At 45.6% G+C, this 20,079-nt stretch overlaps 1 protein-coding gene across 1 annotated transcript in view; it reads left to right on the forward strand.

Annotated features, from left to right (window-relative positions):
* SRI (sorcin) overlaps positions 1 to 20,079 on the forward strand; it is a 30,694-nt gene continuing 10,615 nt past the window's right edge. The window contains exons 1-2 of the mRNA XM_032965042.2: positions 1 to 143; positions 19,794 to 19,910. Coding sequence (XP_032820933.1) covers positions 120 to 143; positions 19,794 to 19,910 — 141 coding nt within the window. The 5' untranslated portion in view covers positions 1 to 119. The remainder of the gene's footprint in view (positions 144 to 19,793; positions 19,911 to 20,079) is intronic.

The raw sequence follows: 20,079 nt of genomic DNA on the forward strand, positions 1-20,079 counted from the left end.
TCCGTGTTGCTTCCCCCCCCCCCCGCTTCAGAATCCACCCCAAGCAGCGGCAGCAGCAACAGCGGCGGCTAGTCGGACTTCGAAGTCGAACTCGAACGGCGGCGATCACTGATATACTCATGGCGTATCCAGGCTACGGACAGGTGTGTGTGTGTGCGCGCGCGTGAATGTTGAACGTATGCGGTCCTTTGCAAGAAAGCAGTGATGTTTCCGCTATTGTAGTGATTTTTTTGGGATCGGTTGCTGTGGGTGGGGGTTGTCTTCGTTGCAGTACGCGTGTTTGTTTTAATTAGGGGGTTTTGTAATGGCCGCCTTCTTGTCAAAGCGCGCTCTCTCCCTCTTCCCTTTGATGCTGACTCAGTGCCCGACTTCGTGGTCAACCTTCGTCATCAAATTGGGTTTTTTTTCTTCTCTCTCACTCTCTCTGGGTACGGGTAAATGGGTGGCTGCGTTAGTGCTTGGTTAGTTTCGTAAAACAGGGCTGAACTTGTGAGTTGTACACGTGTTGGGTTTTGCTGGGTTATGTTAGTCCTGTGTATTGGACGAGTAGTGCAGTGGTTACCGCACTGCGCTATGGAGTATGAACCCGAAAAAAGGAGTTTTATCAGTGGTATCTGAACCGTTCAACGCCTGAATGACCAGCTTGGTGAAGTATGGTCAAACCAAGCCTCAGAGTTTGACACTGCGTGGGGGAGGCCTGATAAGTTATTCGGGTTAGCCTATAGTCAAACAATCCTGGAATGCGCCGCATCAGATGTCGGTAGCCAAGCTATTGACGCCTGACGTGCTTGGATTTGCCACAACATTGTGTAACACAGGTGTGTCATAGGCTGCGATGGAGGTGTGGGAAGCCAGAGGGGCAAGTGCAGCAAACCCCATTGTACTGTCGATCCAATTCCCTCCGCCTTCGCCAACCTACACTGAATAGCATGGTGAAATATGATCCCAAAAAAAAATACCACCCACAGATCCACACGGTGCGAGGGAGGACCTCGTCCAGCAGTGGGGTTGACGTTGTGTTCGGTTGGACTGGGCTGGGTTTAGCTCGGCTGGGTGTGGCCCCAGTGCATAAGGGGAGCCAGACCGCTGTGGTATTCCAGCGATTCTGCTGGGCGCCTTCACCGACATCCTGTGTTGAGTAACTCTCCGTGATTCATGCATGCGTTGAACGTGGTGCCACAGCGTTAATCTTGTTAACGGGACGAAAATGTGTAAATCAAAGCGTTTTACTTGTACTGCCGGTTGGACAAAAAAAATCATTAAAGCGTAATGGTGGCTCTGCCACTGCCCACCAAAGCGTCACAACAACGAGACAACATTAACTACAATAGTCTGAATTAAAATGCAAGATAATTCGGTCACGTTATTAGATACTGCTATGTACTGGAGAATGCCAATTGATGTAAAACCGGCTATTTATGTATATAGTGAAATTATTTTGTGTTTCTGGATTGGCTGACCTCAAAATATTTGGGAGTTTTGGGGAAAATGGCATGCCTCACACAACACCCGACATTTATAAACGAAGTGGTGCTAATGTTTTGGGATGCTTTTGGTACACTGGACTCGGAGTGACTACATGAATTTACAGCTTTGATTTAAAATCCCACAAGTTGTCATTGACGAGACTAAAATAAAAACGCTGACACTGCATGAGATCCTTTCCACAAAATGTCAGGGCTCCTAGAGCCCCGCCACCCTTTGGACCGGCCACTCCGTGGACACGTGTGCTTTGCGAACCGGCAAGCCAACTGGCCGTTGCAACGAACGCCCTTTAGTGCGTGAAGTGGATTCACTGGTTTTTCTGCATTCAACACCACATTGGCCCCCAAGCGCAGCCGGACGTGTAAAGCCAGGAATGAATATGGCCACGATTGTGGGGGAGGGGGGGGTCGGGAGGAGTGTGCAGGGGAAGATGTAGGTTTTCTTTCCACTATGTATACAGTATTCAGCACTGATGAAGCACGTACTGTGGGGGGGGAGGGTCAGGAGCCATGTTGCAGTGGTGATGGGGAGGGGTGGCATGCCAAGTCCCCTCTATCCTCCTGACATCGCTTTCTCGTGTTTTTGTGGAGTTGATGGTTTGTGTGGGACCGACGGCATTGGAGTATTTCACGCCATTGGATGTACCCCCCACCAAGTCGTATTCCTATTTTGTATTATTTTGGTCTATCGGTAAAATCACGTGGATAGGTTCAAATAAAATAACAAAAACCCTACGACGTTAAGATCGCTTGTGTTGCGGTCGAAACGTCGTGTTTTTTTTGTTATTTTCTTTGAACCTATCTACGTGACTTTACCGAAAGACCCAAATAATTTGAATTCCTGCAGTCACGAAAGCTTTAAGTCACGATTTATTCCTATTTTGGTTAAGGCCCAGGCTTCAAACCTTAATTTGTTTTCTTTCTCTCTTTCTCTCTGCTTGACTGCATCTATCAACAAAATAGGTACAGTTAAACACGATAGAAGTACACATTTATTTGTCCCAACTATCAGTTTTGTTGTAGGCTCAGTAATTTTAGTTTTGCAATTGATCCCGACGTGTTGTGGGACCAGGTACGTTGAGCGAGTCCTTGAGGCTTAAGGTTTTTTTTTAACCAATATGAGTGAGTCATATTTTACCACTTTCATAAGTGAGAATTGTATTTAATCTTTTGTAATGGTTATACATACCTGCCAACATATACGGTTTACCCGTATTATTGTACAGGAAAATTTTGTTTTCAGGACCACGTGGCATACAGCCGTTTCAAATATGGGCAAAAAAATGCGGCCAAATAATAAAAAGTGTATTGTTTAACCCGTCATTTTCTGTTTACTTTGTACATTTACAACATGAGTGTGTGTGCGCATCCACATATCAAGCAAGCATCAGTATGCCAGATCACAGACAGCATAATAAGTAGCATCATTAACATAAATAATCAAAATTAACAGATAAAACAGTTTTTGTTTCGTAACATAATTTTTGTCTTTGTTTCTCCCTTGTGATGGGACTTTGTAGGATGAACGTTTAGATTTATAAGGGCACGGGGTGACCAATAAGGTCTGAATTGGGCTGTAATAAGATAGGGCAGTGATAAGGGGTTGACAGGTATGGGTATATTTAATCTGAGAACAACTGTAATGGTTTTTTTGAACAGAAATAAAACGCTGTCGCAGCGTTTGGCGCACTGTACTGTGAAACCAGAAATCTGAATTTGGTTCCTGACCGTGGCTAACATCAATGGCAAGATTCCATCTGGCGTGGTCATGGCCCCACCTTGGCCGATCTGCAGTAAACCACCAGGGAGTAGGACTGTACAGTCAAACAACCCACATAGCAGGCATTTCAAATGAAGGCCTTCATCCAGCATTGGATTGTCATAGAGCTGTAAATGACTGATTTGATTATAAAGCTGCTTTTTCAGCATAAGTGTGAATCCCAGAGGTCCCATTCACGTGACTATACAGTGAAGGAAAAAAAGTATTTAATTCCCTGCTGATTTTGTACGTTTGCCCACTGACAAAGAAATGATCAGTCTCTAATTTTAATGGTAGGGCTATTTGAACAGTGAGAGACAAAATAACAACAACAAAAATCCAGAAAAACGCATCTCAAAAATGTTATAATTTGCTTTGCATTTTAATGACGGAAATAAGTATTTGACCCCCTCTGCAAAAAATGACTTAGTACTTGGTGGCAAAACCCTTGTTGGCAATCACAGAGGTCAGACGTTTCTTGTAGTTGGTCACCAGGTTTGCACACATCTCAGGAGGGATTTTGTCCCACTCCTCTTTGCAGATCTTCTCCAAGTCATTAAGGTTTCGAGGCTGACATTTGGTAACTCGAACCTTCAGCTCCCTCCATAGATTTTATATGGGATTAAGGTCTGGAGACTGGCTAGGCCACTCCAGGACCTTAATGTGCTTCTTCTTGAGGCACTCCTTTGTTGCCTTGGCCGTGTGTTTTGGGTCATTGTCATGCTGGAATACCCATCCACGACCCATTTTCAATGCCCTGGCTGAGGGAAGGAGGTTCTCGCCCAAGATTTGATGGTACATGGCCCCGTCCATCGTCCCTTTGATGCGGTGAAGTTGTCCTGTCCCCTTAGCAGAAAAACACCCCCAAAGCATAATGTTTCCACCTCCATGTTTGACGGTGGGGATGGTGTTCTTGGGGTCATAGGCAGCATTCTTCCTCCTCCAAACACGGCGAGTTGAGTTGATGCCAAAGAGCTCCATTTTGGCCTCATCTGACCGCAACACTTTCACCAAGTTGTCCTCTGAATCATTCAGATGTTCATTGGCAATCTTCAGACGGGCATGTATATGTGCTTTCTTGAGCAGGGGGACCTTGCGGGCGCTGCAAGATTTCAGTCCTTCACGGCGTAGTGTGTTACCAATTGTTTTCTTGGTGACTATGGTCCCAGCTGCCTTGAGATCATTGACAAGATCCTCCCGTGTAGTTCTGGGCTGATTCCTCACCATTATCATGATCATTGCAACTCCACGAGGTGAGATCTTGCATGGAACCCCAGGCCGAGGGAGATTGACAATTCTTTTGTGTTTCTTCCATTTGCGAATAATCGCACCAACTGTTGTCACCTTCTCACCAAACTGCTTGGCAATGGTCTTGTAGCCCATTCCAGCCTTGTGTAGGTCTACAATCTTGTCCCTGACATCCTTGGATAGCTCTTTGGTCTTGCCCATGGTGGAGAGTTTGGAATCTGATTGATTGATTGCTTCTGTGGACAGGTGTCTTTTATACAGGTAACAAGCTGAGATTAGGAGCACTCCCTTTAAAGAGTGTGCTCCTAATCTCAGCTCGTTACCTGTATAAAAGGCACCTGGGAGCCGGAAATCTTTCTGATTGAGAGGGGGTCAAATACTTATTTCCCTCATTAAAATGCAAATCAATTTATAACATTTTTGACATGCGTTTTTTTGTTATTCTGTCTCTCACTGTTCAAATTAACCTACCGATAAAATTATAGACTGATCATTTCTTTGTCAGTGGGCAAACGTACAAAATCAGAAGGGGATCAAATACTTTTTTCCCTCACTGTAATTAAAAGGCAGGTGTGTGTAATACACATTACACCTCGATCTCTGGAGGCGTCTGAACCAGCATAACTACGTGGTTCTGCACGATTTTACAATATAATAAAGGAGAAGATGAGCTCGGGGATAAAAAATAGACCCTAGTGTTGGAATGTTAAATGATATGCTAAAACTCTGCCAACTCCTGTAGATTGTAGCTCAAAAAAAGCGTGCTACATTAACATGGGCAGTAATGGTGCGTGTCTGGAATCCGACATTGTGGAGGTGAGGGTTAGTGGATCGGACAAATGTTGCAAAAATTCCCTTGCTGTGGACATCGAGGTGCCATACCCTCGCTTGACAGCAGAATGCATCATCTGCCCCCTTATGTATGGGATCGTGTTGTCCCCTCGCATGCGTAGCTCTTCTCCGCGTGCTCTGATTTTCTCCCACGTGTATAAACACTTATTTCAGTAGGGCCTATACCAACTGTGATATGCCACTGGCTGTGGCGTAGTAGCTTATATCAACCAGTGTCCGTAATGTGGTTCATAAGTTCCCTTTGAGCCACATTAGGACCCGTTAAAATGAAAAGTACCAAATACAGCCTTTCCACGACTCATTGCAATCAATCTAATAAAACCTGTAAAAGCAAGGCATCTCAATGTTTCTAGATCCCAGTGGACTACTGTCAACCCCTAATACTTTGTGGAGCACCAGTAAAATGTTTTCTAACTTTAACCAATGCTAGCAATCAACAGATTCAGGCAATAGCCAACTGTGTTGATGAATCATTAACACAATGTAAATAGTTGTGCAATAGGCAGTAGTTGTGCAACGGGCAATTCTGCAGACCAATTCCCGTGGCCTTTCTGACCACGCACAGGTTGGGAAACAAAGCCGGAGACATAGAATATACACAACATTTTTTGTAGTGCCATTGATATTTTCATGAATGTTCACTGAGTGAAGAGTACGCTTGTACACGTTGTAAATGTTGTGTACAATCCCTCGCCTGGTATGTAGCAGGTCATGGGTTCCATCTTGAACCTGACGCCTGTATATTCGGAGTTTGCATGTTCTACCTGTGGTTGCGTGGGGTTTTCTCCAGGTGTTCTGGTTTTGCCATTCAGATTTAGGAATTTGTGTTTAGATTATTTGGCTACTATAAATTCCCATATATGATAAGCCTCTTCGGTGATCTGTCATGTGTGGCCAGGTTGCCTTGGAAATGGAGCTTAATAGCTCGGTGTGATTTACCTGGTAAATAAAAGTTTAGTTTAATACAATATAATGCATAGTAGGTTCACTACTGGATGTGATGGTCTTTCCACACTGTTGTGGTCTTGGAGTTTGACCATACTTCATTCTGTTTAGAGCAAGCTGGTGAAATGAGGGGAGGGGGGAATATGGCTATTTCAGATTTCACTTGGCACTTTAGTGAGAATCAAACTCGTGTTTGTGAATCAAACGAATTTCTTAGAGAATGCTCTGTCGGTTCTCGCTTGGCACGTATTAATTGATTAAAATCAATACTTGCACTCATAAAACACGCTTTGAGTCATGCAGAATATATGTTAACTAGCTTTACTACCCGGCTTCGCCCGAGACTTGGATTCTTGTCTTGGCTTAATACACGGCCTACGTGGAGGGTGGGGATGCGTGACGTCAGCAGGCACACTGCGTAACGCTGCCGCATTCGGGTGATGTGACTTGCCGTGCAAAATATATCCATTATTGCAGCACCCCCCCCCCCCAAAAAAAAAAATTACAAAAGTGTATTTTTTTACTTTTTGCATTGTGTACATTCTGGAAGCTACCCACATGCCATCAAGTTTGTTGCATGTCGGGAAGTATTCTAAACATTTCGACTATCACACATTCACAAATGTATCTTTTATATATATAGATTATTTACGCATATTATATGCAGGTGCCAGCTTCAGGATAATAGGGAAAACGATACGAATGAAATAGTACATACGGTACAGAGGAGACAAAGCGATCATGAATTGTGCTGTCTCCGCACTACCAGTTGTCATTTAGGTCATATTTTCATGGAGGGGGTTAATCGAGTAATGCCTCTAGCTCCCATTGCGTACAGAGGAGATTGTCTGTATGAATGCATTTTTTATTATTTGTCACCACTTGCTTGCCAATTCTGAATAAGAGTCCTTCCCCTGGTGTGGAAATGGTGATTCATAATCACCTTTCTGTACATTGAGAATACACGTGTCACGGGTGTTTGCACCACGGTCCTTATTGCTGAGGGTGTATTGTGTACCACGCTGCATTCACAAGAGCAAATGCTTCTTGCTCAATGACAGGGGTCAGCTTTGCTTGCTAGCAGAGTGCTCTCAGTTGCTTAGATACCAGGAGGTATTGCATAGCAACATACTGTAGAAATGATTGAATTGTGACGTGCGGGAACTAGAGGCCAACTGCTGTGCACCACACATGGCTAAGCTGCTGCTGTGTACGATAAGGTTTCAATTAAAATGTAATAATCAATACGTGGCCACGGATTGGTGTGCACCTGGGCGTTTTTCACATGTCCCGTTTGCGAGAGTTTAGTGTGCTTGAGAGCTCGCTTGAGCGTGTCGCGATAGCAGAATGTTGTGCATGTGCATGTTACAGCCCTTGCTTCAATACACTGCTGGTTGAGGGCCACCACACTGCATCGTGGCGGGTTATTTGACCATAATTCATCACGCTCGTAAGTGCATGCTTGGTGAAGATGGGGAGCGTAACCTGGGAGCATAGAAAATGCAGTGCAACAATAGATTTAACTGTGCTGTCCACTATAACTCTACAGCCACCTATATGACAACCGGGCGTGCGTAGACGGCACCCATCCAAGTGCTTGTCCAGTCTCGATTCTGCTTGGCTTCTGAGATCTGCATTCTGGGTGATTTTGTCAATCGCAGCAGAATATTATGGCGAATAAAATATTTTTTTTTACCTCTGTAGATGTGATATTTCTGACTGCAGCTACCCCGGAATGAATTGAGTAGCTTTCTGTGAAATATATTCTGCAGAGTTGATGGTCGCGTGTTTTTAGGGGGCTTTTGTCAGGTTGATTTGTCATCAGAGGGGGTGGTGTGGTTTGCGGTTCAATAGATCCGAGAGGGCATATGAGGGGAAAAGTTAACTGTGACTTACCAGAGAACAACATCCCATCAGTTGGGTTTTCAAAATTAATCGAATGTTTCATTTTAAAGTGCGCATATGCGTCAACTTTATTCCACGGTGATGTATTTGAAGTGCATAAAGGAATCTTGCGTTTTAACTGGATTAAGTGCAATGTATAAGTCTGTTCTATTGAAATAATTGATGAATCAATAAATCAATACGTATTTAGCCCAGTGATATGCTATTGACATTCAATGTCTTGTATAATTTAGTTGTTTTTAATTTTCATGTTTGGCATTTGTGTTTTAAATGTGACCTCCGCAGTTGTACTCCATTGCTCATAACGTCTATAAATAGCAACACTTAATAGATTCCGTAATCATCCTCAACGATGATCTCTATTCACTCCTGGCTGAAGACCTTCCCAAGCCATTTCCATCTTTCACGATCTTGTGACGCGCAACATTCCATGTAGCACCTGGCACGCTAGCCGATTTCACTGTTCCGTCTCGGCTGTGGACGGGGTCCTCTTGTGTGCATTACATCCTTTGGCTTGCACCCCACAGTATCTCAATTGCCAGAATACTCAGTGCAGCAGCTGTTTGACCTAAATATGCTCCTGGAGCATGCTTGAATTGGCCAACTAGCAATGACAATTGTCAGCCTCCGCTCGGTGTACATGCCAACCCATCCATCGTGCATGCCGCTAATTACCGATCACACATCGCCCGCTTGGCTCCCATCCCTGTTGGCTTGCTGGCGACAGGACGATGCGTCGCCACGGTTGTTTTCCCGCCGTCAGGATAAGGCGGAGCGCGCGCAACCCCGCGCCACGCCGCGTGGCACGGGGCCCGCCGCTTTGAGCCTGCCGCGCTCCGCGGACTACTTTTAACGACCGGGTAGATCAGGAGGAGAAGCCGCCCCCATTAGAATGGCGTGCACGTGCGAGATTGCCAACGGCATCGGTGGCCACGAGAGCGGAGTGGGGTCAGGGGCCGCAGGTGACGAGTGATTCATTTCACTGATTTGGACAAAGGGGGTGGAGGGGGGTGGTGAGTGGCGCGACGGTTAGCGCACCGTGCTGTGAGAGCGGTTGTCCTGAGTGTGATTCCTGGTTATGGTTGATATCAATGGCGAGCGATTTTGTATGAACCAAGTGTTGGGGGTCTGAAACCTTATTGAACCCGAACTGATCATCATATGATGGCGAAGTATGGTCAAACGGCCCTCATGACTCCTATGGAATGGGGGGAGGGAGGTCTTTATCCAGTAGTGGATTGACAAATGGCATGTAAATTACAGTTGACAAAAGCCCAAAGGTTGGACGGAGGCATCTCTTTTATCTGTTCATGCAGAAGCCACTTGTCATTTTATTGCATTTGAAATGGACCTTGCACCATTACTTTATTAGTTCAGACGGCGTAAGCTACCGCAGTGGTAGCACCAAGTATACTACTGAAAGTTTCGTTTATACTGGTAGGAACGAAGTTGTAAACTGAGTGTACCAGCCTGCAATAGATTAATGTGTCCGTCCGTCCCCTTTCAATACTTTAACGAAGTGAAATCTCGTGCTGTTGGGGTGTAAAAATAAAATTGCGCAAAGTTCCAATGTTCCTACCAGCCCACCCTGCAGGGACCTGTTAAGCCTCTTGGCTTCCTTTGATACTCTGACTAGGCAGGAACCCGTGGAACTTCCCCTGTAAAAGGAATGGTGAATATGTACGTTTTATCATTTGGTTTTGATGTTTTAGACATTGGAATATTTTAGTATCTTAATTTAAAAGTTAGTTTTTTTAGTCTTCATGTTATTTTAACATTTTTATTTTAGTATGTTTTTGCAATTAGTGTTTTCCACTTGGCGTCATCACTCCCTCTCACCTGACCAGTGTCGCCTGACGTCATGATCCCCCCCCCCCTGCCCGTCCTCACCACTCCTGCGTCTCTGGACGTCATCACTCCCTCTCCTCCAACACGCTCAACGTGTCGTGACGTCATCTTCCGCCTTTTTCACAGCCTCACCCCAAACTGGCGTGACGTCGGTGTACTGTACTACTCTCAACAGCCCAGTTTCTCTGAGGTCATCAGCACTTCCCCTCCACCTCAGCTCAATTAACCCCCTCCCCTACCCCTCACATATAACCCCCACCTCCCCACCCAGCCAAACCTGTTTTATCTTCTTTTCCTCTATTTTACGGTGCGTTTCGGATGGACACACGGTCATCTCCATATATATAAAAGGCAAAGTTGTGAATGTGTCTGTTCAAAATGTTTAGCGTACTTTCCGACATGCAACAAACTTGAAATTTGCCATGTGGGTACTTTCCAGACTGTACACCATGCAAAAATTATAAAAATACACTTTTTGGGGGGGGGAGCTCAATAATGCATTTATTTTTCGCACGGCAAGTGAGCTGTGACGTCACTTGTCATGTGACCCCTATGCGGAAGCGTAACGGAGTGTGCCTGCTGATGTCAATCCCCCCCCCCCCGCAACCCTCTGCGAGTAAAGTGCCATACAATTGTGTTGCAGGTCCAAGGCGTTCTTCGTGCAGCATTGGTTTATTATTTCAGTCGTTTACTGCCGTACGCACCCTAAACGTTGTCTGCAGCAAGCGCGTCTATGTGTACCTATGGACGCACGCGTGTGTGTGTGGGGGGAGCGGTGGTGTAGCGGTTAGCGCGCTGTGCTACGAACCCGCCGACCCGAGTTCGATTCCTGCTCACGGCCACCACCGGTGACGATTCTGTGAACCGGTCCTGGGCCTCCCCTAGGTCGACTCAGCCTCAAACGAGTAACTGGTGTGGTGTGTGAACATCGCCACTGGGGAGACAAAGGCGGCCGGTCGTGGTGAATCCAAGTCCCGGGCGAAGCCGGGTAGTAAAGCTAATGTGATATACTGTATAGCTTGGATGAAGACCTCCACCTAGTCGTGTGGGTTGTTTCACCATACTTCACCACTCTGGTGAAGTATGGTGAAAGGGGGGAGCTCAACACTGGATCTATCATCATTTGTCACTTTGGTTAACCATGGTCGCGAATTGAATTTGTGTCGCTGGGTTTGTGGTGCAGTGCGCCATCGGTCCACCCAGCCTTTAATACCTTGTGCAGTGTACATCACGTGTTGGTCGATTGGGCCCATTTAGATGCCATGTCCTATTTATGCCCTTGGACACAATTATGGGTGTGGTTATTGGCTGGTTGGCTAATCAAGAATAAATTGGTCAAGTGCAGATGAGCCCAAGCAGAGCATTTTACTGAGTATAAGAGAAAATTGTACAATTTGACCAATGTTGTTTGTACTGAAACGACCCACAGGCTAAACTCTGCTGATTCATATAAATATGGTAACACAGTAATCCTGTGCTGATGTCAAGTTACATTGCACAAAAATGATTGGTATTAGGCGGGGTCTGTTAAAGTCTATGGCCAAGTCGTCCAGAATCAGAATGTGCCCGATCTGTCAGCTGGCTGACCAGATGGATGACGAGATGGATGACAGGTGTTGTAGGCTTTAGACTGAAGGGGCTGCATGGTGGACAGCGGAGGGCAATGCAGCAACATCTATTGTTGTACGGTACTCCTATGCTCTCTACCTTAACAAAACTGAACTGTCCGTTGTGGTTGAATAACCCCATTGACCCGCAACAACGTTGCGATGCCTTTACGCACCAGGGGGATGGACAAAATGGCCTGTTGGTTAGGCTGTGGAGTGACGTGCCGAATATTTTTAACTCTGTAGCTCGGATTAAGATTACACAACTACTGTCAACCTCGCACACATAACTTTAGAATTTACGTTGTAAATTTTAATTTTAGCTGCTTCAAGTGTTACTCCACATTTCATGTTCAGATTGCTCAAGCACGCCGTCAGGTTTCTGACCATTTTTAGGACTGCAAATCCACGCAAAAGTTGGTTTGTAGATGGCGTGTAACTATTGAATCATTCCTCCCATGCCTTGCATGTCGTGTGACATCTATTTTATCCTGCTTTAGGAGTCCTCAATGATGGATCGGTACAGTTTAGTGACCCTGTTGCCTGCCAATAAACACCCTGGCCATGACCTATGAACCCACGGTTGATGGGTCAGTGCTGAGCCAGCCCAGGTGACATTTACACTTAAGTTCTCGCATGCTTGGTGTGACTTCAGTGAGCGATGCCTAAGGGGTTAAATGCCTATGCAGATACGTGACTAAACACAAACCCTTGGAATTGAAATATAACTGCCGTAGCCATGGTGAACGTTCAAAGACTGAAGTGTGTGTGTGCGCGCGCGTTTACTGTGTGGTGTGTGCTTTTGGCGTGTGTGCCATTTGCTACGCCCCCCTAAGACAAACAAACGGCGGTTGGGGCTCTTCCTGCTTCGCGCATTGCATAAGAAAAAAAACAGATTGCACCAGTTTTCGCTTGGCTGAAAGCAGCGAATATGTAACAGACAAAGGTCGGGGGTTAACTTTCTAGAACGCATTTACTCGGCACAATTATTATGGACGGGTCTACAGAGATGCACGCATTGGCTCCCTCGCAGGTTTGGCAAGATCGCAAAAGGGGGTTTGAGTTGGCTTTTCAAATTAAGTGATCATGAGCACTTTTCAATTTGAGCGAAATTTTGGTCACGCCAGTAGTAAGTAAAATATAGTGGCTTATCCGTTGCAAAAGATGCAAGGTAATATTTTTAAAGGTAATTTCATAGCAGTGCCAAACATGCTGTGATTACTGCCCCACAGCGTTATGGGGCAGAGGTGAGTTTTGAAACGTCAATCCCCTTGTTGGTGGATGCCTGCTTGGGGAAAACATGCTGAACACTGCACTGCACACAGCCACAGTATATCCCCTTTCAGCTCATGTTTGCCGTCTCTCTCGACTCGGGGACATTTCCGAAACTTGTGGATACTTTGGTAATTCCTGCAGTGTTCTGGATAAGTCGCTCGGCTATTTCTGTGGAAAATGGGGTGTTAAAAGTACATGCAGAGGCTTTCTTTTTTATGCTCAACCCTATTGACATACAGTAATTGAAGCGTTGAAGTGGAGATCAAAATATTACGGATGTTTAGTTGGATGTGACATTTTTACATTTCAATATGTAGCTCCTAGAATGAATAATGGCCGCGCGGAATATGCTGCTGCCGAAACTTGAGCTCATATTTAACAGATTGCCATGTCAATGTAACACTGTAACATGCAATTCTGTTGTGTTTGTGCTCTGCGTGTAGACTCATTATTAACAGGAACTCCAACGTGGCTGTGCAGATGTTCATATGTTTTTTTAATGAGCCGTTTGTACACAACGGTGTGACTAGTGAATTACAATTTCAGCATAAATGGATGCGTGTAATTAAAGTTTCATTAGCTGTGCAGTGGCCACAACGGAACACTTGTTATTGTGAGTACTGCAGGACATTTAAACATGCACGTGTAAGACACGGTATGAAGATCTCCTGAAATTACCACCTAAATCAGACTCAATAGCCTTTTTGTGTAGACGGTTGGTAATTGAAACTCATTAACACTGTGCCATGCTGTTGCTGCCAATGACCTCGTTAGATCCTGGAAGCCAAGCAGGTTTAAGCCTGGCTAGTGCTTGGGCGGGCGACCACCACAAATGTCTGGTCGTTGTATTCTGTTGCGGGCCTACGTGGCGGGCCGCAGACAGTACAGAAAATGGCATTTGATTTACTGTACTTACAATGGTCCCAATGTTCCCCGCATTTAACTAACCAACACTGACCAGCTTTGCTTGAATGATGGTGAATTAACTCCCATAACCAACATGGCGGTTGTATGTCTAAAAGGGCTGTACATACACACGTTTATTCAACAAGTTGAAGTGACACTTTTTTTTAACCGGATGAGAACTTAAGAGACCAGGATGGGTCTCATTTGCAAGAGTGAGCTGGGCCACCACAAATGACAAAAGCAAACCAAATAAAATGCAGCACAGCAACGATCTTGGCAAGCGTGGAGCCACTACTCGTTGCCATGTGTCTGTCCGGTTCCCACTTGTGCTAGAGTAGGTGTTGCATTGCCAGTGGTCGGTCGGCCCAACCATGAGTTCTCATCACAATGTCCACTTGTACACGGTTCACGGTTTGACTAGCTTTTGCCGAGGTGAGGTTACGAAGTGTCACTGCCAAAGTTGACCTTCGACTGCAATGCAGATGTTCATATTCTTGGTTCTTTCGGTAAAGTCACGTTGTAGGGAAACAATAAAATATATAACAATAACATTCTCACGACGTTTCGACTGCAACACAAGCAGGCATCATCAGGTGTGAAAAACCAACGGCAAGAAACATTTGAAAGAAGTGGCGGTTTGTGTTTATTTCTTTATTTTTAAAACGTTAGCACGGATAGCGATTTGACAGTTTGTTTAGATGGACGAGTCCATCTATGTTCGGAAAAGAGGAGGGGGGAGACGAAAAATTAACGTGACTTTACCGAAAGAACCAATAATATGAATCACTGCAGTCACGAAAGCTTTAAATAAAAAAATACAATGCAGATGTTAGAAAGCAGCTGATGTATCATTTTAAAAAATAGGCCATCTTGTGCTTGTGTCATCCTGCCATGTTGGTGTGGATGTTGAACGTACATATGTTGAACGTCTATCGCACCATACGTAGCCAACCGCACTAATCGGAGGTGCGGGAGAACAAATTAGTGGGGAGTGGTGGCGCAGTGGTTAGCACGCTGCGCAACGAGCCCGGCGACCCGAGTTCGATTCCTGCTCTTGGCCAACACTAGTGATTATCGGAACCGATCTTGGGCCTCCCCTAGGTCGATTCAACCTCAAATGAGTACCTGGTGTATACACATTTCCACGAGGGGGACAAAGGCGGCCAGCCGTGGTGCTGCCCACCCACCCCCTGATGTGCAGTGCTAACCATTGTAGGTGCTTTCTAACAGCACTTGCCCCAAAAGTCTGTTCAGGCTCTAAGGGCGATATTTGTCTTTGTAGTCACCTGTTAGCTACACCTATGTATGCGTGTTGTGACAAGTTAGTCATACTTTTGTACATTGTGCCTTGTGAGGTTTGATGACCTCTTCGCTATGTTTGACGTTATTGCGGAAGTTGACCTCGGCATGTGTAAGACAGTCTCTTTAATATATCTGTCTCTCTGCATAAAAAATACAAGTAGTGCTTACACAACCCATAATGTATGCTGGTAAACTCGCAAAGACAGTGATGATGTTGTGGACTTTACTACTGTGTTCACCACTGCTCCTGGTTTAAGTGCCTCAATTTGGTTGGACCTTGAAGACGACCGAATAAGACTCCATTTAACGGTACCTTTAAATCTAATGAAATTGACAGCAGTCACACATTTATATTGGGAGATGAGAATTTAATAGTAATGGTACGTCTTTGCCGAAGCTTACTGCTTTGTCAGGCGTAGTATGCGTAAAATTGACTGAAGAGTTGTGGTTTATAAAATTGCCACACACTGCAGGTCTGCTACCGTATCTCATACATTGCTCTTAACAATTGAGAGTAATGCTTTTAAATAAATTGCTTCTTTAAGTGTAACATTGTCATAAACACGTGTAACCACAGCACTGTTTTATTCTTCCTTTGGGGGGTGGATTGGATGTTTCGGTGCATTCACTGTCGACTCTAGGTGAGAGATGGTAAACTATCCATATATTTCCGTTCATAATTGTCAAGGTTATTATGCTTGCATTATTTCAAGCACGGCTACCTATAAATGTCACAATTTAATGCTTTTTTAAATGTTCTGATAGCTGTTAATCTCGTTATTTTTTTAGGTCCCCCGCTGCCAAGCAGCATATTATCTCAACACATTTCCCATCTGTCTTGAAACACAGGATTGCAGTGTATTGACTGATTGATCTGTATAATACTCTTTGGTACTTTCGGTAAAGTCACGTAGGTATAAATAAAATAAAACAAATCACGACGTTTCGATCGCAACACAAGCGATCCTCATCAGGTGGGACAACCACAGCAAGAAAATGCTGAAGTCGGCGGGAGAGCTGCCGTGGCAAGAGGTTATATAGGTGAGAAAGGGGGGAGGAGGCAAGGGGGGAGAGAGAGAGGGGGGTGTGGGGTGCGTGAGCGCTAGGGGAAGAAGACGTGAGACGGGGGGGGGGGGGGAAGTGGGCGGGGCTAGAAGTGGGAAGCTGGGGAAGAACAGATACAAATGTGCTAGTAAACCGGCAGGTACAATGGAAACAACAACCAGTTAAGGCATTACCTGGTTGATAACATCCTTCCAATGATTGTTCAGTTTGTATCCATTTTATCGGTTGAAGTTTTGTCTGTTTATATATTTGGATGGCTTCATGAACAGACCTTTGATAGTAGCCCGAAGGTTTGCAGAGTACCTTGGTCTCGGAAAAAAACAATATCATGCGAGCCCACAGCGTTATAACAATGGTCAGCTACGGCAGAGGTATTGGTTCTGCCATGTTTAAGATCTGCCTTGTGTTCACGAACACGGTTCGAGACATGTATTTTCGTTTCCCCAATGCGACTGCTACCGCAGGTACAACTTAGTTTGTTGACTTCAGGGTATTGCATGTCAGGAATCGAAACGTCGTGATTTGTTTTATTATTTTATTTCTACCTACGTGACTTTACCGAAAAAACCAAAGAGTATGGATTGCTGCAGTCACAAAAGCTTCAAATCAAGATTGATCTGTATACAGTATGTGATCTCAGTAATTTACATGCTCGCCATTTGTGTACAGATGTCTGCATATAACTACTCACTTTAAACAATTTTTACGTCAGCAGGTAAGGCCCACTGAGCTACAGTGAGGGAAAAAAAGTATTTGATTCCCTGCTGATTTTGTACGTTTGCCCACTGACAAAGAAATGATCAGTCTATAATTTTAATGGTAGGTTTATTTGAACAGTGAGAGACAGAATAACAACAAAAAAATCCAGAAAAACGCATGTAAAAATGTTATAAATTGATTTGCATTTTAATGAGGGAAATAAGTATTTGACCCCTCTGCAAAACATGACTTAGTACTTGGTGGCAAAATCCTTGTTGGCAATCACAGAGGTCAGACGTTTCTTGTAGTTGGCCACCAAGTTTGCACACATCTCAGGAGGGATTTTGTCCCACTCCTCTTGCAGATATTCTCCAAGTCATTAAGGTTTCGAGGCTGACGTTTGGCAACTCGAACCTTCAGCTCACTCCACATATTTTCTATGGGATTAAGGTCTGGAGACTGGCTAGGCCACTCCAGGACCTTAATGTGCTTCTTCTTGAGCCACTCCTTTGTTGCCTTGGCCGTGTGTTTTGGGTCATTGTCATGCTGGAATACCCATCCACGACCCATTTTCAATGCCCTGGCTGAGGGAAGGAGGTTCTCACCCAAGATTTGACGGTACATGGCCCCGTCCATCGTCCCTTTGATGCGGTGAAGTTGTCCTGTCCCCTTAGCAGAAAGCACCCCCAAAGCATAATGTTTCCACCTCCATGTTTGACGGTGGGGATGGTGTTCTTGGGGTCATAGGCAGCATTCCTCCTCCTTAACACGGCGAAGTTGAGATGTTGCCAAAGAGCTCCATTTTGGTCTCATTTGACCACAACATTTTCACCCAGTTGTCCTCTGAATCATTCAGATGTTCATTGGCAAACTTCAGACGGGCATGTATATGTGCTTTCTTGAGTAGGGGGACCTTGCGGGTGCTGCAGGATTTCAGTCCTTCACGGTGTAGTGTCTTACCAATTGTTGTCTTGGTGACTATGGTCTCAGCTGCCTTGAGATCATTGACAAGATCCTCCTGTGTAGTTCTGGGCTGATTCCTCACCGTTCTCATGATCATTGTAACTCCACGAGGTGAGATCTTGCATGGAGCCCCAGGCCGAGGGAGATTGGCAGTTCTTTTGTGTTTCTTCCATTTGCGAATGATCACACCAACTGTTGTCACCTTCTCACCAAGCTGCTTGGCAATGGTCTTGTAGCCCATTCCAGCCATGTGTAGGTCTACAATCTTGTCCCTGACATACTTGGAGAGCTCTTTGGTCTTGGCCATGGTGGAGAGTTTGGAATCTGATTGATTGCTTCTGTGGACAGGTGTCTTTTATACAGGTAACAAGCTGAGATTAGGAGCAGTCCCTTTAAGAGTGTGCTCCTAATCTCAGCTCGTTACCTGTATAAAAGACACCTGGGAGCCGGAAATCTTTCTGATTGAGAGGGGGTCAAATACTTATATCCCTCATTAAAATGCAAATCAATTTATAACATTTTCGACATGCGTTTTTCTGGAATTCTGTTGTTATTCTGTCTCTCACTGTTCAAATAAACCTACCATTAAAATTATAGACTGATCATTTCTTTGTCAGTGGGCAAACGTACAAAATCAGCAGGGGATCAAATACTTTTTTCCCTCACTGTATATAGCTATTTTTCAGAGGCGACCTGGCCACAAATAATAGCTCAACGAAGTGACTTATTACGATGAAATTTATAGCAGCCAAATTACTCTAAGCGCATGTTCCTGTGTCCACCCACGACGTCTGCCGCTGTTCATCAGTATGTGTACTCATCTGTGTGCTGAACTGCGAAACGCTGTTTGCTCCTGTGTGTGTGCCTATGTGCATCAATGTTTGCTCCTGTGTGTGTGCCTATGTGCTTCAATGTTTATCCATGTGTAGTGGGTGACTTGAGAGACAGCACGTTTATTCTACACTTTAGACACTTGTTCACACACGGGACAACTACAACCGGGTCAGGGCAGCCGGCACGCTGCCTGACCCACGACGCCGGAGACGAATACCTAGCTCGACGTGTTCCATTCCAATGACAGACAGCCCTTATACAGCCTCAGGACTTCCCTTTTATGCCCCCCGGCATGGCCTAGCTCCGCCCTCGGCCACGCCCCCTCCTGGAACCTACCAGAAGGCTCTGGGCTATACCCCACGTGTCCCCTTGGTCACCTTTAACCCACATCCCCTTACCCTGGCCTATCACGTGCCCTGTTAGCTGGCCGGGCTGCTACGTCCTCATATGCCCCTTTCTGCCAGCAACAAGCGCTACGCACCCCAGTGACCCATTCCCTGGCATTGCATGCTCTGCTGGCAGAGCGGCTGCTACACCCTGCTCTGCTGGCAGGTCGGCTGTTGTGCCCACAATTCCCCTCTCTGCCAGTAACTAGCGCTATGCGCTGTAATGACCCATTCTATGTCGCTACATATACATATGTGTAACATTGTGCCTGTGGAGAGCGGTAGTGCAGTGGTTATCTTGCTGTGCTGCGAATCCAGCAACCCTGGTTCAATTCCTGGTCAACACCAGTGACGATTATCTGAACCAGTTCTGGGCCTCCCCTAGGTCGACTGGGCCTTAAAAGAGTACCTGATTTATCACCACTGGGAGACGAAATTGGCTGGGTGTGGTATTAGCTACAACACTTCCTCCTCGTGCGCCGCGATGGCCTTCAAAGGTGCTCGCTAACAGCAATTGCCCCAGCAGTCTGTTTAAGGCTCTAGGGGGAATCTTTGTCAGTTTATGTACCCACACAGGTGCACACGTGTGATCTTGTGTTTATTCCTTTTTTGTACTTGCGTACCGAAACTGGTGCTCATGTAGAACTCGTGTGGGTGTTTGTGTGTGTGTGCGCGCATCTGTGTGTGTGTCTCTGTCCACGTGCACTGGGAGCAGCAGTTCTCCGGGTACGGAGCGCCGGGCGGTGCTCCTGGCCAGTACCCTGGTGGATTCCCTGGGGGCTTCCCGCAACAGGATCCGCTTTTCGGCTACTTCTCGGCAGTTGCCGGGCAGGTGCGTATGCCCCGTCCCTATTATCTCACCCGGTGATCTGGAAGGCCAACTTCCACTGTCATTTCATGCTCATGCTAGCCTCGATAGAGTTTGTGAAGCCCTGCCTTAAATTGGCTCACATGAGCATTTAAAATTAAATCCGCTTATGGGGTGGTGTCACGCTATGAAC

Source organism: Petromyzon marinus, chromosome 2 (assembly GCF_048934315.1).
Source record: "Petromyzon marinus isolate PM22_M1 ecotype Great Lakes invasive population chromosome 2, UKy_Petmar_22M1.pri1.0, whole genome shotgun sequence".
Lineage (NCBI taxonomy): Eukaryota > Metazoa > Chordata > Hyperoartia > Petromyzontiformes > Petromyzontidae > Petromyzon > Petromyzon marinus.